The following is a 23,955-nucleotide window of genomic DNA, read 5'->3' on the forward strand; positions in this document are numbered from 1 at the left end:
ACCTCAGATGATATGGGACCTCAGAAGGGTAACTCGGAATGAAGATCCTGGCCTTGGGACAGAGGGAGGGGGCTGCACCCAGGAGTCAGGGGGAGCCCGAACAGGAAGTTGGGAACTCCTCTGAGCCTGAACCAGTTAAGCGAAAGGGCTCCTGCCTGGCCTGATGCCTGGGGGGGGTGGGGGGGTGGGGGGTGGGGATGGGAGGTCGCACTGCTGATTGGTCAGGAGGCCACAGGTCTTTGTGAAGTCGCTAGGGTTCCAGGCCAGGCTGGGGCAGGAGTATGGTGGAGATGCTGCCAACTGCCATCCTGCTGGTCTTGGCTGTGTCTGTGGTTGCTAAAGATAACGCCACGTGTGAGTAAGTGTCAGGGACACCTTTGGGGTGTGTGTGGAGAGAGTGTCTTCTGAATAGTAAGCCCCACCCAGACTCTCCGTCCAGGGCGAGGGAGGAGGCCAAGCGCGGGCCTTAGTCGTTCCTGGGTCTCACAGGTGTGACCTCCACCCCCCACTCAGACCATCCTTGTTCCCAGCTTCATCAGCCCATGGGCCCCAGGGCTGACCCCTGGGTTCCTGTGGCTCCCACAGCACAGACACTGGGACCTCTTCCTCACCTGGAGACTGGCCTCACTGCCTCTGGAACATCAAGTCTTACTTTTTAGGAGGACTTTTATTCCCACAGATACTGAGGTGTCCCCACCTGTGTATGACTCCTAAGGCCCCAGGATACCATCACGCCATGCCTCGGGGATCCCCACTCCAACTTAGACTCCTACAGCCTCCAAGATACCCCCAAACTATTGTGGCCTCTCCCCAGCTCCCAGAATTCCTGTCCCTGGACCCCCGCGGCTCCCCATACCTGGGGCCACTGGACCTGCCTTGGCTACTCTGCCTCCTCTGCCACCACCCACCCCTGCCTTGCAGCCTCGACACCTCTAGCCTCTAGCCGTCTGCCTAGGGCTCTCCTACATTTCTAGGGCCCTTACTGTCTGTCCTGCTTTCCGTGGCCCTTTCTTTCCCCCAAACCATTTCCTAGACGCTGTAGCTCCTGGCCTCGCCACCACCCTGACAGCGCTTCTCCTCAGCATCGTCCCCCCTGGACTCTACCTACTCTGGGCCACCCCACTTTCAGCAGACCCCTAGCCTTACCTCCCCCATTGTGCAGGTAGGACAGGCTGGACCTGTTCTCGGTTTGAACCGTGCCCCTGGTCTCTCCTCAGTGGCCCCTGTGGGTTACGGTTCAGGCAGAACCCACAGGGGAGTGTCCGTATCGTCGGAGGGCAGGATGCGGCACTCGGGGCCTGGCCCTGGATGGTCAGCCTCCAGGTCTTCACTTCCCACAACAACCGAAGGTATCATGCGTGCGGAGGCACCCTGCTGAACTCCCACTGGTTGCTGACGGCTGCTCACTGCTTCGGGTCCAAAAAGTACGTGTGGGAACGCGTGGAGGGAGGTCTTCAGGAAGGCTGTTCTGGGGCAGGGACTTTCCCCAGAGCTCTCTGTGCAGTCTCCTGGGCCTAGTGGCGACCAGACCTTTGACAGGGGAGGGCTCTGAGGGTCACCATCACCAGAGGTTTCTGTCGAGCCAGTCCCTACTGAGGATAACCTGGCTTGCCTCTGTGCCCGCAGAAAAGTATATGACTGGAGACTGATTTTTGGAGCAAGGGAAATTGTGTATGGGAGCGATAAACCAGTGAAGCCGCCTCAACAGGAGAGATATGTCGAGAAAATCATCATTCATGAGAAATACGTCCCCAGTTTAGAGTACAATGACATTGCTCTCTTGAAGATCACCCCTCCAGTTCCATGTGGGCAGTTCATCGGACCCGGCTGCCTGCCCCAATTTAGGGCAGGCCCACCCAGAGTCTCCCAGGCCTGCTGGGTGGCTGGCTGGGGATTCTTAAGAGAGAATGGTGAGTATGGAGGGGGCTCTCAAGGGGGGACACTGCTGGTCATTCTCTTGGTGGTCTCTGAGGGGAAGGGGTAATATGTGCTGCCTGGTGGAGTGACACCCAGACCCCACCAGAGCCCTGTAAGTAGGTTCCGTTTTATAGCTGGAGAAACCGTTCAAAGCCTCACAACTTATGACTAGTGTGGTCGCCGAAGGGAAGGCTGAACGCAGGCACAGGAGAACCTTGGTGCTCTTAGCACGGGGTCTAGCCTGTGTCTGTATCTGGGCCTGGAGCCTAGCTGCTGCATTCTGGAAGTGGGTGCTCCTGAAACTTGGAGAAGAGCTCTGGATACGGTTTTGTGGCTGTGGGCCAGTCCCTCTCCTCTCTGGCCCTCCATTTCCCCATCTGTGAATGGAAGGGGCCGGTCACGTGGTCTCCGAGCTCTGAGCCCCCTGAGCCCAGCCCTCCTGGTCCTGATCAGTGCACCTCTCCTCCCCACCCTTGGTGGTCACAACGCCAGAACCCACCCTGCCCTTTGGAGTTACTTAGTTTTCACTGTGGGAGAGGTTTTTTGCAGGTCAGCAGTGGGCAGCAAGGGTTTGACCAGCAGGTTAGGCCTTTTGGGTTTCCAAAGGTGGTCTCATGGAAATCTTTACCCAGTCACACTGGGGATGTGAAACAAGACTGAAATCTCTTGTGTCCTTTGATAATGGAAAACCGAGGGTTCCCAATTCAAGGCACTGCAGTCGTTTGGAGTCAAAACTCAGGCTTTCCTGGTGACAGAACCTTGGTAGTTTCAGGGTGCTTCCTGGAACTCTTCTTTCTCAAGGCTGGTTCCACTCTCTGGCAGGTTTGCTGTCCGTTCTGTCCCTCAGGGAAGGGCTTCTCTTCCCATGCACCCTTGCTTTCACTGGCCTCTGCTGGCCCGTGGCCTTCTCTCCCTGGCCCGGGGTGTCACCCTCTGTCTGGCTGTTGATGTCCATGGCTCTGCCGTGGCCTCTAGAGCATTCTTTTTTTCCCACTCACCGGCCTACCCTGCCCTGCCCACCCACTTGGACACGGGCACAGCATTCTGGGGTTCTTGCCGTCCCTGGGGGGACTGATCTCAGGGTTCCCATCTGCACCCCCACCTCCACCCTCACCTTTGCTATCCTTTCGCTCAAAAGGATTCTAGGCTCCCAGCTACACCCTGGACATCATGCAAAGTCTCTTTTGTTCTAGAATTCCCCTCAACGTAATGGGTTTTCTATTATTTTTTGGTGAACACTCCCCCACCGCCAAGGCCAAGTCTTAAAGAAATCTCCAGTCTCCAAAGTTCTGTGACATTCCTTCAGACCTTTCTTTTTCTATGTCCTCCTTGAACCCATACGCTCTGGGGCTGAAAGAGCACTTTGGGGGTGGTCTTCCTTTTCTACTGAATTTTGAATGCTTGCAGACCTTTTTAGCATTTTTCCTGTAAAGCCAAGGTGTCGGGATTGAGAACCCCCTTTCTGTTTCAGGACACCTGGCTCTTGACAATGAAACTTGTGGCTGTCCAGACTCTGTAGGCTGTGCCATAGATTTAAAAGGTCACCTTAGGGGTGCCTGGGTGGCTCAGTCGGTTAAGCGTCCGACTTCGGCTCAGGTCATGATCTCACGGTTTGTGAGTTCGAGCCCCACGTCGGGCTCTGTGCTGACAGCTCGGAGCCTGGAGCCTGCTGCAGATTCTGTGCCTCTTTCTCTCTCTGCCTCTCCCCCACTTGTGCTCTGTCTCTCTCTCTCTCTCTCTCTCTCTCTCTCAAAATTAAGTAAAAAAAAAAAAAAAAAAAAAGCTCACCTTAAATGAGCAGGCTTCTTGTGGCAATTTCAGTGTCACCCCTGTCTCAGGGACGGGGCACATACAACACTCTCACTGCTGCTTGGATGGTATGCAAAGCTGAGCTAAAGGGACCCAAAACATGTTCAAAGCCACAGAGACGCACATTCCGCTGTTTTCCGGGTGCCTACTGTGTGCCTTGCTCCCCCCCCCCCACACCTTGCTGCACGTGGCTCTGGCTTCACGTTGGCCTGCATCGCCATGTTCCAGGTCTGACTGCCACCTCGCCACCTGTATGCAGGCAATTTCAGACTCCCCTGCCAGGCGGTGGCTGGGCTGTGGGTGATGCTGTAGGGGGGCCCTTCTGTTTGCGGGGCCACTGGTGAAGGGGGAATGGCTGCACCTATTCTTGAGCTCTGTCTAAGCCAGATGCGAGGTTGGCTGATTGAGGCATCGCCTGGGCTGGACCTTCCTTAGCCCGAAGGTCATGATGGAGCATCTGGGGCTGTAAAGGAAGTTCTGACTTGGCCTCAGGTCATTCCAGCCACCTGCGCCCCTGACAAGTCTGTCTGTGTGTGGACACGACCCCACAGCTCTTCCCTTTATAGAATCTCCTCAAAGCAGAAGGGAGGCACGCAGGAGGGACTCCTCCCGTCCACAGCTGAGCAGAGGCATCCCGGGTGAAAAGCAGGGAGGGTGACCCAGAGCTGTGCTATGGGGGATGAGACGTGTGTCTTGGGCTTAAGTGTAGAGGAAAACCTTGGTCTGAATCCCGGCCTCACCACTTCCCTGCCAGGACGAAGTGGAGGAAAGGCGAGTCACAGCCCTCCACGCAGGGGGTTGCTGTGGGCTGTAAATGAGGTGACACACTCTGGCTGTTAATCTGCCCTCAGCACACACAGCCCTGGAGCCGCATCTGCATCTACCGACTGCACACGCCCACCTCCACCCCACACCCTGCGTGCTCTTCTCCTCAGGGTTATGTGAGGAGAGGCCAGGGGCATTCGCTCCCACGGGTTTAATGGTTTTATTTCATGGGTTTAATCAGAGCATTTGGGGGCGATGGGGTTCTGTGGGGGGACGGGGCAGGGCTTTCCCAGCACACGTCTGTGCTCGCTGACCACTGAGCCAGGCGCCTGGCTGCAGCCTACAGGACGTCACCTACACTGCAGGAGGCACGCGTGAACCTCATCGATCTCGACTTATGTAACTCCACCCAGTGGTACAACGGGCGCATCCGGTCCACCAACGTGTGCGCGGGGTACCCTGAAGGCAAGATTGACACCTGCCAGGTAACTCCCCTCAGGTGCCCACTTCCAGCCGACTCCTCTTGTTTGAGTCCCTCCTGTTTGAGCTACACTACCGCTAGGGCCCTGCTCCAGTGACCCCTTCCCTGGCCCCATCTTCCAGCAGTGAGGGTGGGGGGAGACACTAACCTGCTGCCCCTACAGAGGACCAGTTGCCACACCGAGAGCTTATTCTGCCATGGCACAGGGGTCAAACCACCCAACCGCCACCCCTGAAGAGAATGCTTGCCTCTCTTTGCCAGAAATCAAAACCTCCCAATCCACGTGTACACAGGCCCATGTATGCGTGAAGCCACATGCATGGACGCATGGGTCGCTTACTCCCTCCTCACTGGAAGGAAACCCATGACAATCCATACCCTTCTCACATTCCAACCGAAGATGTCGGTACCAACTCAAAGTTTGCCACAACCACTGTGTTCATGGCAGCAGGAAGTCATGTGACCCAGAGACTGTCCTTCCAGAGCCTATGGCCCTTCTGGGCAGGGGAAAAGTGGCTCAGGCAGAGAGTGACTCCTGTGTCCTTCTGGGCAGGGGGACAGCGGCGGTCCTCTCATGTGCAGAGACAACGTGGCAAATACCTATGTGGTCGTGGGAGTTACAAGCTGGGGGGTAGGCTGTGCCCGAGCTAAGCGCCCTGGAGTCTACACGGCCACCTGGCCCTATCTGAACTGGATTGCCTCCAAGATCGGTTCTAATGTCTTGCACATGGCTCAAGTGCCCACCCCTCCTCCTCCCACTACTCCAGCACCCCCAGTCAGACTCCCCTCTGCCCACCCTTCTGCTCGCCCTCCTTGGTACTTCCAACGCCCTGTTCAACCACTTCCCGTGCATCCCCCTGCATCTCAACCTCGACCCCGACCCCGACCCAAACCCCCAGCCCCGTCCCTGCCTCCACCTCCACCCCCACCTCCATCCCCATCCCCACACCCTCCCGCACCCCCACCTATCACTAAACCTCCCCAAGTGCTTTCTTTTGCCAAGCGGCTACAGCAACTCATAGAGATCTTGAAGGGGAAGACCTTTTCTAGTGCAAGGGGGTATTATGAAATGGAGACCACAGACCTCCCCGAACTGACGGCTGCTTCCTGATCCAACCCCATTCCCAACAGACCCAGTGAGCCCTTCACTCTTGAGAAAAAAAAAAAAAGATGAAATAAATAACTATAACTATAACTATAAATACATATCCATGAAGAGATGCTTTCTGGAGTTCTTCCTACCTGCCCTCTCCAACTCAGTCCAAACCCTACCACATCAAATCTACCCTCCCTCTTTCACCCTCCAACAAGGTGGACTTGCTTATACGTTAACATCAGTTGTGATTTTTTAAATCTTGATTTTTATCTTTATTTTTATAAAGCCTTTTTTTTTTTGAGAGAGAGAGAGCACAAGCAGGGGAGGGGCGGAGAGAGAGGAAGACAGAGGATCCGAAGTGTCTCTGTGTTGACAGCAGTGAGCCTGATGTGGGGCTCGAACTCACGAACCATGAGATCATGACCTGAGCTGAAGTTGGGTGCTCAACCAAGTGAGCCACCCAGGTGCCCCTAAATCTTGATTTTTAAAGTTGGAACAAGGTGACCTGGGGCCATGGGCCTGTTATGGTCTTTATTTCACACTCAGTGTCTCTGTATATTAAATTAGTAGGTGTGGGTGCTGGCAGTACTCCTGTGAGCTGAACTGATTCAGAAGGAGGAGTGTGCATCTGAATCCATTGGAAGAATGACCCCAATCTGAAGTTTTGTAGAGTGGCCGACCAGTGCTCAGTCTGCATGGCTGACCCCAGGCAGGAATCTGCCCTCAACCAGAATTGCTCATGCCCATTTGTAAATCCTGAGAAAGATCTTGATGGGCTCAGGTCAACTGCCTACTCTGGTCTGGGCATAAACCAAACCTAGATGCTGGATTAACCACTTGAGAATTAAAGATGGCAGGCTCCAAGGGCGCCTGGGTGGCTCAGTAGGTTAAGTGTCCAATCTTGACTTCAGCTCAGGTCATAATCTCATGTTCATGGGTTTGAACCCCGTGTCGGGCTCTGTGCTGACAGTGAGGAGCCTGCTGGGATTCTCTCTCTCTGTCTCTCTCTCCCCCTCCCCTGCTCTCTCTCTCTCTCTCTCTCTCTCTCTCAAAATATATAAACGTAAGCTTAAAAAAAGGAAAGATGGCAGGCCCCAGAAGGAAACCCTCTTGGCTCCTGGCTGGGCAGTTGCTGCAAGAAGCATCCATTCTCTTCTCTGTTCACCAAACTGTCTGTGCACGTTTCATGTGCGAGATGGTCCCATGTGCTGGTTGCAAAGACAGATGGCAGAAGGTGCAGGAGCATGAGGGAGGAACCTGGGGCGAGGAAGACCAAGGACCCTGTCCTCTTCCTGCTGGGGCGGCAACAGAGACGGATGAAGCAGCACGAGTCTTCGTTTTCAGGATTCATCAGTCTGACTGGGTTCAAACAAACACCCTGCTTTACCCCTCCTCAGCTGTGTGGCCTTGGGAATATGGCCAGAGGGTTGTGTGACAATGAAATTAGGACAGATAGGAAGCATTCAGAGCAGAGTTGACACGCTGTAAATGCTGTAATTTAGAGCCAACTGGCGAGGAGATGCTGGGTAACCTCATGTTTATCTGCAGAGGCGCTCTGGTGCATACCATCTGCACACTCATGATCCCTGAAATGCTAGGCTACAAAGGAAAGCTTGCAAATTGGTCTGGGCAGCCCATAGCTCTGTAGTGTAGCAATGTTTGATTAAATTAAAACCCCACATTTTATCTGCCTTGGCTAAGAACTGACATTGCTAAGATTGTCCATTATTCTTTTTGTTGGTTTTGGTCTGTCTCTTCTAAAGACGGTTTCTTACTCTCCCTACTGGGTACATAAGCTTTGTACCCTGGTGTCAGATGCTAGATATCCTCTAAACACTGAATAAAACTCAGAGTCAGTCACACAGCGAGACAGAAACCAACTATGGGCCACGTGATCCAGAACAGAAACAGTCATGGCAGCAGCTCTGGACCTGCCCTCACCCTTCCTGGGCAGTCCTGAATCTTGAGCCAGAGCCCCGTGGATCTGCAGGTGGGAGTGGTGGGGCAAGGTGTGCTCAGGCTAGGGAATGGGGGTGGGTGTGGAGGGTTTGGGACAAGTTTGGAGGAGCTACAGTACCAGTGGTTTCCTTCCACCTTCAGATCATCCCTCCTCCTCAGAGCCTCCCAGGATCCAGAACACATTCTTCCGGCACTCTCCTTTTTTTTTAAGCATTTATTTTTTTTTATTATTTTTTAAAAATTTACATCAAGTTAGTTAGCATCTAGTCTAACAATGATTTCGGGAGTAGATTCCTTAATGCCCCTTACCCATTTAGCCCATCCCTGCTCCCACACCCCCTCCAGTAACCCTCTGTTTGTTCTCCTTATTTAAGAGTCTCTTATGTTTTGTCCCCCTCCCTGTTTTTATATTCTTTTTGCTTCCCTTCCCTTATGTTCATCTGTTCTGTGTCTTAAAGTCCTCACATGAGTGAAGCCATATGATACTTGTCTTTCTCTAATTTCACTTAGCATAATACCCTCTAGTTCCATCCACGTAGTTGCACATGGCAAGATTTCATTCTTTTTGGTTGCCGAGTAATACTCCATTGTGTATATATATATATATATATATATATATATGTACACACACATACCACATCTTCTATATCCATTCATCCATCGATGGACATTTGGGCTCTTTATATACTTTGGCTGTTGTTGATAGTGCTGCTATAAACATTGGAGTACGTGTGTCCCTTTGAAACAGCATACCTGTATCCCTTGGATAAATACCTCATAGTGCAGTTGCTGGGTCGTAGAGTAGTTCTTACTTTTTTGAGGCACCTCCATACTGTTTTCCAGAGTGGCTGTACCCGTTTACATTCCCACCAGCAGCGCAAAAGAGATCCTCTTTCTCCGCATCCTCACTAACATCTGCTGTTGCCTGAGTTGTTAGTGTTCGCTATTCTGACAGGAGTGAGGTGGTATCTCATTGTGGTTTTGATTTGTATTTCCCTGATGATGAGTGATGTGGAGCACTTTTTCATGTGTCGGTTGGCCATCTGGATGTCTTCTTTGGAGAAATGTCTACTCATGTCTTTTGCTCATTTCTTCACTGGATTATTTGTTTTTTGGGTGTTGAGTTTGATAAGTTCTTCATAGGTTTTGGATACTAACCCTATATCTGATATGTCTTTGCAAATATCTTCTCTCATTCCATTGGTTGTCTTTTAGTTTTGCTGATTGTTTCCTTTGATGTCCAGAAGCTTTTTATTTTGATGAGGTTCCAATAGTTCATTTTTGCTTTTGTTTCCTTTGCCTCTGGAGACGTGTTGAGTAGGAAGTTGCTGTGGCCAAGATCAAAGAGGTTGTTGCCTGCTTTCTCCTCTAGGATTTTGATGGCTTCCTGTCTCACACGTAGGTCTTTCACCCATTTTGAGTTTATTTTTGTGTATGGTGTAAGAAAGTGGTCCAGGTTCATTCTTTTGCATGTCGCTGTCCAGTTTTCCCAGCACCACTTGATGAAGAGACTGTCTTTATTCCATTGGATATTCTTTCCCGCTTTGTCAAAGATTAGTTGGCCATATGTTTGTGGGTCCATTTCTGGGTTCTCTACTCTGTTCCATTGATTTGAGTGTCTGTTTTTGTGCCAATGCACTCTCTCTTCTTTACACGCTCGAATCCTCATCCCTCTCTCCTCATTGGGCCTGTCATCTGTCGCTGACACTTGGGTCTCCTCCCTGGAGAGACAGAGCCTATGCTTGGGGAACACTTGTGGGAGGCCATGGATTGGGTAAAACCTGCAGAATCCACGTGATGGTTTCTTGTGTATCTTCTAGAAACTTTCCATGCCGATGAATATATTTATATACAATCTAATCCCCTTATTTATTCGCTGTTTATGCTACTCTGACTTCCTTTTTCATGTAGCAAATTAGGCATATTTCCATCTTAGCACATAGGGACCCACCTCCTCTAAATTATGTTCTGCAGTAGGGCTCCACATTTCCTTCCTGGGAGGGAATATCTAGCCTTCCGCTTTAGCCTTCCCTCAATGTGCCCATTTCCCCATATGTAAGCCTACACTGGTTTATATCAAACTCACTGATGTTTGCAAAACTAACAGATGTTCTAATTTACATTTTAAAAATAATGAATGAATTTGTTTATAAATGAAATGAGACTCTTCTGATAGCCTTCATGTCCCTGTGGATATTGTAACCCTGAAAACGGCTCCCAGATCCCGGAGCAGGTACTGCTGCACAGAGATGGAAAGAACGGGGGAGAAACACACAGGCTGCATGATGAGCCAGCACCAGAGGGCATCAGGGCATCTGAGGGATATGCTCACTGCTTCCTTGTAGGGTGGTTAGGCAAATGATAAGTATTTTTAAAGAATAGAATTCATACTGAATTTTATTGCTAAGAACAGTAACAAAGTGATTTGACAGTGGCTAAATCTGTGCACATGGTAAAACCCTGACTCCTGAGCGTTCGGGGGGGGGGAGGTGGGGGTGTGGGTAGACGTACAATAATGAGTGTAGGTACAAGTTCTAATTGTGAATTTGATACATACATGAAATTTTATATTTTCAAGGAAAAAAATGATCTCAATGAATATAATTTTGGTAAATTAAAAAATTTTTAAAAATTCTTTTACATTGATTTATTTTTGAGAGACAGAGTGAGACGGTGTGAGAGTGGGGGAGGGGCAGAGAGAAGGAGACACAGAATCCGAAGCAGGCTCCAGGCTCTGAACAAGCTGTCAGCACAGAGCCCCACATGGGGCTCGAACCCACAAACTGTAAGATCATGACCCGAGCTGAAGTCTGACACTCAACCGACTGAGCCACCCAGGAACCCCTAATTTTGGTAAATTTTAAGTGGAAGCAGAAAAAATGGAGGTAGTTCATTCTTTTTTAAAAGTTTATTTTGAGAGAGAGAGAGAGAGAATCCCAAGCAGGCTGTGCACCATCAGCACAGAGCTTGACCTGGGGCTCGAACTCCAAATCATGAGATCATGATCTGAGCCAAAATCAAGAGTCAGACACTCAACTGACTGAGCCACTCAGGCTTCCCAGTAGTTCATCTTTAGTGTGTAGAAAACTGATCAAGAAACAGAAATCAGCTTAATGCAGTTTTCTGCAGAAAGTACTCTTGGACCAAGAATCATCAGTGACCTGCTTCTGGTCACTATAGTTGAGCCCATATACGTCTCTTGGGTAAATACTCAGACGGTGCAATGGCTGGGTAGTATCTCAGTGTAAATTTTGACATATGAATGCACCCAGGGCACCAGCACCACAGTCAATATAGTGAACCTGCCCATCACTCTGAAGGCTCCCTTCTGGCATTCTGTCATCCCTGCAGCCCCATTGGCCCAAGCAACTTCTGATCTGTTTCTCTCATTGTGTATTCATTTGCATTAAAAAATTATAAATGCAATCATACAGTGACTGCCCTTTTTTTTGTCTAGCTTCTTTCATTCAGTGCAATCATTTTGAGATTTGTCTCTATGGCAGTGTGTTCCAGCAGTTTCTTGGTCACTGATGAGTGCTCCACTGTGTGCCTGAACCACAATTTGTTGTTCTGTTCACCAGGCGATGGACTTTCAGCTGTTTACAGTTTTTGGCCATTGCAAATAAAGGAGCTATGAGCATTTGTACACAAGTCTTTGTGTGGGCATATGCTTTCGTATCTCTTGGCTAAGTACTTATGTGCTGGATCATGTGGTAGGTGTGTGGTTAGCATTTTTTTTTTAAGATTTAAAAAAAAATTTTTTTACATTGATTTATTTTTGAGAAACAGAGTGGGACAAAGTGTGAGCAGGGGAGGGGCAGAGAGAGGAGACACAGAATCTGAAGCAGGCTCCAGGCTCTGAGCAAGCGGTCAGCACAGAGCCCAATGCGGGGCTCGAACTTACAAACTGTGAGATCATGACCTGAGCTGAAGTCGGATGCTCAACCGACTGAGCCACCCAGGCGCCCCTGGTTAGCATTTTTAAAAATTGCCAAAATGTGTTTTCAAGGTGGTTGCCATATTCTACATCCCCATCAGCTGTGTCTGAGAGCCTGTACCTTTAACGCCTCGCCAAAACTTGGTGTGCTTGGTCTTCTCATTTTAGCCATTCTTATAGGTTGTGTGGTAATATGTCATTTGTGGGTTTCCCCCACAAATGTAGTTTATAAGTAAGTTTGAAGTATTATCAGTGAGGTAATAGGGCAAGAATATTTGACAGTAGCAAAATGTGGGAGGGCACCTAGGGAAAGAAGGAAGCAGAGAAAAAAGGCATAAAATTAAATTTGTCCAAATAGAATTTAAGTTTTTCAAGCATCATAAACATCAATGGAAAACATGTGAAGGGCACACGATAGCGACAGCCGTTAAGTTTCGCTGTTAAGATCCTGCTAACGTCTTTGCTGCATCTGATGAAGAAGCTGGCGGTCTGCCTCCCATGTAAAGATATTCCAGTTTCCAACCCCCCAGAGCCTCCCTGAGGGAGAGCAACACTTTGTGTTGAAAACAAAGTCCTCAGGGCACCTGGCTAAGCTCAGTGTAGAGTGTGCCACTCTTGATCTTGGGGTCCCGAGTTCAAGCCCCATGTTGGGCATAGCAATTACTTTTAAAAAATTCAAAACAAAAACAAAAACAACCAATAATAAACAAACACACACAAGTCAACTACTTAGCCACAGTTTATCCCCCACTTTAGGGTGATGATAGGTTTGTCCTTCACAAGAAGCATTTCCTGTGCTGCCTTATTGACCTTTCTATTGTTCGTTTAGTTCCAATGTACGCTTTGGTCTTGCTCCACAAAGTCTTTCCTTCTCCCCAAAGCTCTAGGAAATCCCAGTTTTGATCTGCATGCTCAGTGAGAATTCATTTCCATGATATTTTCATAAAGAAGATAAACAGTGCAGAGAGAGCCCAGGGCTGGGACCTAAATTGACCCTAAATTCTCCTGGGTGGCTTGAGCTGTTGCTCAATTGACCTTGTTAGGCAAGTGTGTGCCAATGTGTCAGATTCATGCTACATATCAGCCCAGACAGATCCGGGAGTGTGGTTAGGGTAAAATGATTCTTTAGGTTATATACTTCAGGAATGTTTATAAAATGTAACCTAATTCTGGGTTTTTAAATTTGTGAGATAAGAATCCAAGCTTCAATAATTTTCACCTTGATTAAGATGACTTAACTGCTGCATTATATTAAAGCAGTTAAAGTGTTCTTGCCATACAGAACGGGATCGTGAAGACGGCCTGGTCATGGTGATGTGGGGTCAGTGATGGTGAATGGGCTGTCCTACCGTTTCAGCTTCTACTTTGCTCTCCAGTCACCGAAACACTGTCTACTCACAGTAAATGTATATATTTTTCACATACACAGCTTGGTTCAGATTACTTTGTAGAACATAGGCCACTTTCAAAATTGTAATCAACATTCCTAAAAGCAAACAAAACAAAACAAAACAAAAATTCTACACATTCCTTCTTCCAAAGCCTTTGAAAACAAACCTCAAACATTCCGAAAAGTGGTGCTCTGCATTTATGCAAGATGCAGCTATTAGAAAGTAAGGAAGGAGCAAATTAATAATTGTGGCAATACAATAATTTGAAAATTATACTTGGATCCTGTGAGTTCAACCAAATGTTAGCTTATGGCTGCATCAAACCAAGATTTAATGAACATTCTAATCAGTTTAAACTTTGTATTATTGCTCTTCTTTTAAGGAAATAAATTCTCTAATACCAGTGCCATATCCTCTAGGTAATTTGTTTAGTGTGATTCTACCCAAGACTGGTGATTGTTACCTCCTAACTACGCCCCAAGTGCATAGGTACTCTGTGAGCTATACAGGACAGGATGCACTTTGGGAAGATTAGACCGCACTTCTCTGTTAAGTCTTGTTCAGAAGACCATAGAATGCACCCAAAGTGACCTTCCGGAATGTTTATCCACACTAGAGGTGATAAATAGAACTCATGTGATCACAAATTCTTATAGAAGCCAGCAAATGTTAGAATAAACTGGCTCTTCAATTTAGTGTTTCATTAATACCTAAAATCTGTTTTTGTTTATTAGTAAAATTAGCATTACTTCATCTGACAAAAGAATAAATATACTTATAAAGGTATAACTCACAAGTTAGAATTTTAAATAGACTCAGAGCTTCTTAGATTCTTAAATCAGCAAATCTCTCTGATGTAGAGGGGAAGCCCCTATGCAGTTTGACTTTCTTTAGCTGTCTAAGGATTAAATTAAATGCTTAATTCATATTCAATGCAGGTGTTTCAGTTCACACCAGACCCTGAGAATTCACTGAGAAATCTGACAAGAGGAGTGTCGCCATTATTGTTTTGTTTAATGAATGTCATAATTGTAAATACATATAATAAACTTACACTGCACCAAGAGCATCTTTTTTTTGTTTATTTTGAGAGAGCATACACGTGTATGTGCGCATGAGTGGGGGAGGGGCAGAGAGCGAGAAAGCGAGAGAGTGAGAGAGAAACAGAGAGAGAGAAACAGAGAGAGAGAGTCCCAAGCAGGTTCCGTGTTGTCAGCACTGAGACCGATGACTTGGGGCTCAATCTCATGACCATGAGATCATGATCATGAGATCATGACTTGTGCCAAAATCGAGGGTCGGATGCTCAACCGAGTGAGCCACCCAGGTGTCCCCGCACCAAGAGCATCTTTAACAGAGGTGCTGACGGCACATATTGTAACACTGTTTTAAACTACAAATGCTAAATACCTATTTCAAATACTCTAATTTGTAAATATCTGTGATGTAACAATGGCACTTTACCACAGTGAATGGGGAACAATGCCACTTTTTTTTTTTGCCCACTTTATGATTTAATTTCCTTAACCAACAATTACATTAACACTTATATGCCTTTCAAAAATGTGCAATACACAATCACAAGACTATGGAACTAAGTTTAATCATACTTTAATTAGAAAACTCACTTTTGTATTCTTATGTTTCTGGTAAAGGAAGAACAAAGTGTTAACTATAATAATTCCAATGTAATGACTTTTGTTCAAGATTATGAAAAATTTGAATATTTTCCCTCAAGACCATTTCATTTCAAATTTATGCCGTTTGTTTAGTCACCTGACCAAAAAGAAAGGAAATAAAAGGAAAAAAGATACTTGTCCAGATTAAATAGAGAATGCTAACAAGCATTCAATGCATAGCTTTCTTGGTTGATCTGCCGCACATACCAGTGCAAAGTACTGTCGCACCGGGGCATACCAGAAAGGAAGACCCGATCGTCTCACTCTTAACTAGGCTCAAAAATTTTCATTAAAAAAAAATTTTTTTTAATGTTTATTTTTTAGAGACAAAGCATGAGCTGGGTAGGGTCAGAGAGAGAGGAAGACATAGAATCTGAAACAGGCTCCAGGCTCTGAGCTGTCAGCACAGAGCCCGACGCGGGGCTCGAACTCATGAACCTGAGCTGATCATGACCTGATCATGCATGACCTGAGCTGAAGTCAGACCCTCAACCGACTGAGCCACCCAGGTACCCCTGGGTTCAAAAATTTTTAAATCAGAGCTTTACTAAGTTTCTTTAATCCTTCTTCCAATAAGGCACTGTCACCCTGGTCAGGAAATACCCACAGCTCTGATAGTACTTTATGTTTGGTTCTGTCCTGCTCATCCAAGCAGCAGCAACACAGCCCTTTTGAGAAGTAAAGGTAATCACCTGGCTGTTCTGATTTCTCAGGAGGCTGCTGCTGTCGTATCCAGTGCTAATGTCCTGTACCTGCACTATAACAAGTATCACACAGAATTGTGGATAGTCTTTTGGAGAATAAAAATTGTGAAACCTTTCAAATACACTTTTGAGGTTAGTTGGAGCATAACACAAGACTGAGAAGTCTTTTAAACTTTTTTTTTTTAAAGGGGTGCCTGGGTGACTCAGTCAGTTAAGTGTCTGACTCTTGCTTTCAGCTCAGGTCATGATCTCGTGGTTCATGAGATTGAGCCCCTTGTGGGGGCTCTGCGCTGACAGTGCGGAGCCTGCTTGGGATTCTCTTTCTCTCTCTCTGGCCCTACCCTGCTTGTGTGTGCGCACGCGCTCTCTCTCTCTCAAAATAAATAAATAAACTTAAAAAAAGGAGTCTCTGAATTTGATAACCATATTTTCATAACCCTTAATCAGTCACTGTTTCAATGTGGTGTTCATGGTTTCCAGGTATGATGCCACCTTAACAGCAACAATGGCTGTACTCACCCCACCTTTATGCAAAGGGAAGTTCCACATGGAAAACCAATGAACTAAAAGGACTTCTTTCCCATTTTCCAGGAGGCCTTCCCACCACCCACCCCTGTGTTACTGAGAAATAATGGGCGTATGTTACTCTATACCTTAAGGCATGCAGCAGATGGTTTGATCTGCAGCTATTGTGAAATGATTGCCACGGAGATTCAGCTAGCATCCATCTTCTCATAGAGATATAACAAAAAGAAAAGAAAAAAGGAAAGAAAGGAGAAACATGGTTTCCCTGTGATAAGAACCCTCAGGCCCTCCCCTCTGTTAGCCCCCTGGCTGTGCACCGCGCAGTTGCTTCCTTTTATTCTACTCCCAACCCACTTAAAACCTGCTAATGTTTCTTCACAACGAAACCCTTCTTTAGGTGCAGCTGGCTTCAGATTTTTGGAAGAGACTGTGGTGGCTAACATATACACATCCGTCACATCGGCATTTCTTGACGTAGTTTTCCTCCCGCAATCAAATGCCCATCCCCAACACAGCCACCGACGTGAAAACTCTCCAGCGGCCGTCCTCCTCGAGTTCTGCCACTGCCGTCAGGGTCTGCAGCATTTAGCCGTAGACGAGTCTGGAACAAGTCCTGGATTCAGGAATTGTAGGCTTAAAGCCAAACGTGCGAAAGGCCACCTCCATGGTCACATCTGCCCCCATGAAAAGATGCATGTATAGCATTTCAAGGTGGTCTTTGAATTCAACTCCCTGTGCAAACAGGTCTTTTTCAGACCCTTCATGTACCTCTTGCAAGTGTCCCACAGAGGATCTCTCTTCAGTGGGTTAGTACCCACTACATTTTCATTCCAGGGATCGTTGCAGGGCTCCACACAGTTTCCATACATTTCAGGATTTCTTTATCATGAGGAGCTGTGAACACCAGTTTCCCGATAGCCCTTGTATCTGTTGTCTTGCCTGCAGTTGTGAGAGGCGCTCCTGGGCTGCATCTGACAGAAAAGGTGCAGGGGTTGTACTGAGGGAAGCAAGAGGCAGGGACAAGGGCAGCCGGCGCAGCGAGCTGAGCAAGTCTGTAGCTGCTGGTTACTTGACACCGGTGTCCTACGTTCCCAAGACGGAGTCCCTGTGAAGTCTCAGCAACAGCCCAGAAGGCATTTGTGCATTCTCTGTTTGTGTTGGCGTTTCACTGTAAGGCCATTCATACAGCAAAACCCCGCCCCCATGGCAGAGTCAAGTCCTGAGGTTCTAGAAGTCATTTGGCGACAAAGATGATCTCGAGACTTCTTGCTTGTTCCACGCCAGAACAGATCTTCAATTTGCTCTTTTGTTTTGGGATTGTTCAGCGTTTTATTTAAAAGGGTACGATCCAGGAAGAGCCACGTGGAAGAGATGAATAGGGCAAAGTATGTGGGGGGACGCGCTGTGGAGATCTGTGCTGTCTCAGGACCCCACGCTCCCAGCACTGCTATGAACTCACCAACCTGGAAATCGCCCGGTTTCAATGCGCATTTCCCTAAAGACTAGTGATGTGAAGCATATTTTCATGTGTCTACTGCCATTCACATATCTTGTTTGGTGGTCTGTTCAAATTTTTGCTTTTTAAAAATTTTTTATGGTCTTTTTTTAGAGTTTTGAGAGTTCTTTTTATATGCTGCACATAAGTCCTCTATCACATATATGGTTTGTAAATACTTTCTCCCAGTCTGTGGCTTGTCTTTTAATTCTCTAAATAGTGTCTTTTTAAGAACAGAAGTTTTACATTTTGATTAAGTACATTTAATCAATATGTTCTTTTATAGAGCATTCTTTTTTAAAAATTTATTTATTTTGAGAGAGAGCACATGTGCAGGCCAGGATGGTGGTGGCAGAGAGAGGGGAAGAGAGAGAATCTCACGCCGGCTCCGTGCTCAGCGTGGAGCCCGTCACGGGGCTCGATCTCACGAACTGTGAGATCATGACCTGAGCCGAAATCAAGAGTCAGATGCTCAACTGACCGAGGCACCCAGGCACCTCTGCAGATCATTTTTTTTGCATCATATATAAGAAATTTTTGCTTCATTCAAGGCCTCAAAGACTTTATTTCATGTTTTCTTTTGGAAGTTTTAGAGCTTTAGGTTTTACAGGTAGGTCTGTGGTCCATTTTGGGTTAATTTTTGTGTATGGTAAACTATGGATTGAAGTTCGTTTTTTGGTGTGTGGATATCCAGTTGTTCCAGTGCCACGTGTAGAAAAGACTTCTTTCTCGAGTGAATTGCCTTTGTATCTCTGAAGAAAATCAGTTGTTCACGTATGTACGGTTCTACTTTGATCTATTCGTTTACCTTGATGCTGATATCACACTATCTTACTGAGTACAGCTTTACAAGAAGTCTTGAAATCAGGTAGTGTACATCTTCCAATTTTTTTTTCAAAGCTGTTTTGGCTATTTTAGGTCCTCAGTATTTCCATATGACTTTTAGAATCACCTTATTGATTTATACAACGAATCCTGCTGAAGTCTTTATTGTGATTATGTTGAATCTATAGATCAGTTTGAGGAGACATGACATCTCAACAATATCGAGTCCTCTGAATCATTCATGCAGTATATCTTCCCAACAAAATTTATTTAAGACTTCTTTAATGTCCCTTAGCCATGTTTTGGTCTGAGTGTGCAGGGCCTTTTGTCAGTATTTTGTCAAAGTTATTCCTAAGTATTTCACATTTTGATACTACTGTAAATGTAATTTTCAATTGTTCATTGCTAGTATACAGAAATATAATTATTTTGTGTGTGTATATTAATTATGCATCCTGAAACCTTGGTGCACTCACTTCTTAATTCTAGCAGCCTTTTTTTATTGATGTGTAGTTGACACATAATGTTACGTTAGTTTCAGGTATACAACATAAAGGTTGGACAAGCCTAGAAGTTATGCTGTGCTCCCCACAAGAGTAGCTGCCACCTGCCACCATATATCACTATTACAATGTCACTGACTGTGCCCCTCATGCTGTACCTTTCATTCCCGTGACTTATTTATTCTGTAACTGGAAGCCTGTGTCTCCCACTCCCCTTACCCATTTTGCCCATCCCCCTCCCCCCAGCCCTCTGGCAATAATGTGTTCTCTGTATTTATGGTTCTGTTTCTGCTTTTTGTTTGTTTTGTTTTTTAGATTCCACATGTAAGTGAAATCATATGGTATGTGTCTTTCTTTGACTTATTTCACTTAGCATAATACCCTCCGGGTCTATCCAGGTTGTTGCAAATGGCAAGATCTCATTATTTTTATGGCAGAATAATATTCCATTGTGTATATACACCACATCTTCTTTATCCATTCATCTATTTATTTTATTTAAATTGTAATAATATTACAATATTTTTTTTTCCTAATTTTATTTTATTTTATTTTATTTTATTTTTTTTATATGAAATTTATTGACAAATTAGTTTCCATACAACACCCAGTGCTCATCCCAAAAGGTGCCCTCCTCAATACCCATCACCCACCCTCTCCTCCCTCCCACCCCCCATCAACCCTCAGTTTGTTCTCAGTTTTTAAGAGTCTCTTATGCTTTGGCTCTCTCCCACTCTAACCTGTTTTTTTTTTTTTTCTTTCCCCTCCCCCATGGGTTCCTGTTAATTTCTCAGGGTCCACATAAGAGTGAAACCATATGGTATCTGTCTTTCTCTGTATGGCTTATTTCACTTAGCATCACACTCTCCAGTTCCATCCACGTTGCTACAAAAGGCCATATTTCATTTTTTCTCATTGCCACGTAATATTCCATTGTGTATATAAACCACAATTTCTTTATCCATTCATCAGTTGATGGACATTTAGGCTCTTTCCATAATTTGGCTATTGTTGAGAGTGCTGCTATGAACATTGGGGTACAAGTGGCCCTATGCATCAGTACTCCTGTATCCCTTGGATAAATTCCTAGCAGTGCTATTGCTGGGTCATAGGGTAGGTCTATTTTTAATTTTCTGAGGAACCTCCACACTGCTTTCCAGAGCGGCTGTACCAATTTGCATTCCCACCAACAGTGCAAGAGGGTTCCCGTTTCTCCACATCCTCTCCAGCATCTATAGTCTCCTGATTGGTTCATTTTGGCCACTCTGACTGGCGTGAGGTGATACCTGAGTGTGGTTTTGATTTGTATTTCCCTGATAAGGAGCGACGCTGAACATCTTTTCATGTGCCTGTTGGCCATCCGGATGTCTTCTTTAGAGAAGTGTCTATTCATGTTTTCTGCCCATTTCTTCACTGGGTTATTTGTTTTTCGGGTGTGGAGTTTGGTGAGCTCTTTATAGATTTTGGATACTAGCCCTTTGTCTGATATGTCATTTGCGGTAATAATATTACAATATTTACTGTAAACAAAGACAGCATGGAGCCTGCTCAGGATTCTCTGTCTCCCTCTCTCTCTTCCCCTCCCCCCAGTTGCACTCTCTCTCTTTCTCTCTCAAAATAAACTTAAGAAATGAATGTTGGATTTTGTCAAAAGCTTTTTCTGTGTCTACTGAGATGGTCAAATGGTTTTATTTTGTTAATCTGGTAAATTATATTGGCTTCTTTTTAAAAATAAACTTTTATTTCAGAATAATTTTAGATTACAGAACAGTTGTAAAGTAGTACAGAGTTCCCGTATGCCCCTCATCCAATTTCAGGTTCCCCTGTTGTTAATATCTTTATCACCGTGGTATATATGTCAAAATTAAGAAGTCAACATTTGTATGTTACTATTAGCCAAACTCCAGACTGTATTCAGATTTTCCCAGTTTTCCCATTACTGTTATTTTTCTGTTCCAAAGTCCAATCCAGGGCACCATGTTGCTTCTATGTGTCAGGCCCATTAGTGTCCTGTGGTCTGTGACAGTTACTCACATTTTCACTTTGATTTTATGTGGCCTTGACAGTTTTGAGGAATACTGGTTAGATATTCTGTAGAAAGTCCCTCAGTTTGAATTGTTCTATGTTTTTCTCACGATTATTTGATTATGAGTTTTCAGAAAGAATCCCATAGAGATGAAGTACCCTTCTCATCACTCCTATGGGGAGTCCATGATGTACACGTGACATCAGTGGTGATGTTAACCTTGGTCACTTGGGTAGGGTAGTGTTTTCCAGGTTACTTCACTATTCCCTTTCCATATTTATTCTTCGGAATTGAGTCACTCCATTTAGCCCACTCTTGGGGGGTGAGTGGTGGTGATGAAGTGTCAGCTCCTGCAAGGTGTAGTATCTATGTATATTATTTGGAGTTCTTCTGTAGGGAATATTTGTCTCTTCCTATTTATTTATTTATTATTTTAGCAGTTTTAGACTCATCTATATTTTATACTTTGGATTATAATCCAACACTATGTTATTTAATCTGTCAGTCACATTGCTCTAGCTTTGGCCATTGGGAATGTTTTCACATTGGCTACTGTGTCCGTTTCATGTGACATTTTATTTCTTTGAATATATCCTTACTTTCTGATACTACAAATACTCCAGGCTTATCTTGTATTTTCCCTGTCTCAGTCCTGTTATCAGTCATTTCTCCAAGATGACCTAGTTCCTTTAATTGGAGAATGTTATTTGGAAACCAAGACCAGGACACAAGGCTTGTTTGTTGATACTGAGATGCCATTGCTTTCAGGGCCTCTAAGCTAGGTAAGACAAAACTAGATAATGGAGGCGTGCATCTTAACTCTTAACTTTTGAATGTTTAATAGACATTGCATTCCTGGAATAAACTCCACTATGATTATAGTGTATTATCCTTTTTACATATTGTTGGGTTTCATTTGCTAAAATAAAAAAATGGTGCATTTATGTTCATGAGGAATATTGGTCTGTAGTTTCCTTTTCAAGAAACATCTTTGTGTTAATCTTGCTATCAGGATAATGCTGGCCACATAAAATAAGTTGGGAAGTGTGTCCCATGCTTCAGCTTTTTGTAAGAGCTTGTGTAAAATTCATATTATTTCTTCCTTGAATGGTACAATTTGCCAGTAAAGCTATCTGGACCTGGAGTTTACTTTGTGCAAGGGTATGAAATTGGGAATTTAATTTCTTTAATATGTATTTGGTGGGCAATTCAGGTCCTCTGTCTTCTTGAATGAGCTTTAGTAGTTTTTATCTTTCAAAGAATTTATCCCTTTCATCTAGCTAGTCAGATTTATAGGCATAACATTGTTCATAGTATTCACTTATTATCCTTCTAATGACTGCCTTTGTGCTATATTTCTACTGATGTCACCTTTCTAATTCCTGATATTGGTAATTTTTAATCTTCTCTCCTTTTTTTCTTCTTGATTAGTCTGACTGGACTAAAGTCAGCTTTACTGACTTTTTTTTTTTTTTTACTGATTTTTTTTTTTTTTAAATTTTGAAGTTTGAGAGAAAGAGAGAGAGCGAGAGGGAGCATGAGTAAGGGAGGAGCAAAGACAGAGAGTCCCAAGCAGACTCCGTGCCCAGAGCAGAGCCCAACGCCAGGCTCAAACCCACAAAACATGAGATCATGACCTTAGCCAAAACCAACAGACTAAGCCACCCAGGTGCCTAGTCTTACTGATCTTAAAGAGCCAGCTTTGGCTCATTGACTTTCTCTATTCCCCCCCTCCCTTGTTTTCTATTTCATTGATCTTTTCTCTTATCTATGTTATTTCTTTTCTCCTACTTGGGCTTATTCTTTTTTTAGTTTCTTTTTTTAATTTTTATTAAAAAAATTTTTTTTAATGTTTATTCCTGAGACAGAGAGAGACAGAGCATGAGTGGGGGAGGGACAGAGACAGAGGGAGACAGAATCTGAAGCAGGCTCCAGGCTCTGAGCTGTCAGCACAAAGCCTGACACGGGGCTCGAACTCACAAACTATGAGATCATGACCTGAGCCGAAGTCGGTAGCTCAACCGACTGAGCCACCCAGGCGCCCTTCTTTTTTTAGTTTCTTAAAGTGGAAGCTGAGGTCATTGATTCGATATCTTTCTTTTCTTCTAATATAGGTATTTAACACTATCAATTTCTCCATAAGTATTGCTTTAGTGACATCCCACATTTATATATGTTGTTTTCATTTTTAGTTGGTTCAAAATACTAATTTCCTTTTTGATTTAATATTTGATGCATGAGTTACTTAGAAGTATGTCATTTAGTTACCAAATAGTTGGGACTATTTCTGTTATTGATTTATAATTTAATTCCATGTTATGGTCAGAGCACATATTTTGAATAGCTTGATTCATTTTTAACTTTCTGAGACTTGTTTTATGGCCTAGAATATAGTCTATTGTCATAAATGTTTTGGCTGTACCTTAAAAAAAGATGTATATTATTCTGTTTTTGGTAGAATGTTCTATAAATGTCTATTAGTTCAGGGTAGTTGAGAGTGTTCACATTTTCTATATCCTTACTGGTTTTCTGTGCATTTGTTCTCTAAATTTTTGGGAGGGGTTATTGAAATCTCTGAATATAATTGTAAATTTGTCTACTTCTCCTTGTAGATCAGTTTTTCCTTTGTATATATTTTTAACAGACATATTGATAAAATAATTCACATACCGTACAGTTCACCTCTTTAAATTCAGTGGCTTTCAGTATACTCAGAGAGTTCTGCACATCACCACAATCAATTTTAAAACATTCTTATTCCCCTAAAGAGAAACCCCACACCCCTTAGCTGGTAGGAAGGCAGCTATGCTCAATACTATACAACCAATGCTTCCTTAGCTGCT

General features: G+C 45.0%; 1 protein-coding gene and 1 pseudogene across 1 annotated transcript; one reads left to right on the plus strand and one right to left on the minus strand.

Annotated features, from left to right (window-relative positions):
* The first annotated feature begins 205 nt into the window (after window positions 1-205).
* On the plus strand, window positions 206-6,188 carry ACR (acrosin). Its single transcript, XM_003989430.6, has 5 exons — window positions 206-358; window positions 1,218-1,424; window positions 1,627-1,910; window positions 4,831-4,976; window positions 5,526-6,188. The coding sequence occupies exons 1-5, from the start codon at window positions 282-284 to the stop codon at window positions 6,081-6,083; spliced, it is 1,272 nt and encodes a 423-aa protein (XP_003989479.5). The 5' UTR covers window positions 206-281; the 3' UTR covers window positions 6,084-6,188.
* Window positions 6,189-16,451: 10,263 nt separating this feature from the next.
* Window positions 16,452-17,518, minus strand: LOC109501933 (annotated as a pseudogene).
* Between the last annotated feature and the right edge of the window lie 6,437 nt (window positions 17,519-23,955).

Source organism: Felis catus, chromosome B4 (assembly GCF_018350175.1).
Source record: "Felis catus isolate Fca126 chromosome B4, F.catus_Fca126_mat1.0, whole genome shotgun sequence".
Taxonomy (NCBI): domain Eukaryota; kingdom Metazoa; phylum Chordata; class Mammalia; order Carnivora; family Felidae; genus Felis; species Felis catus.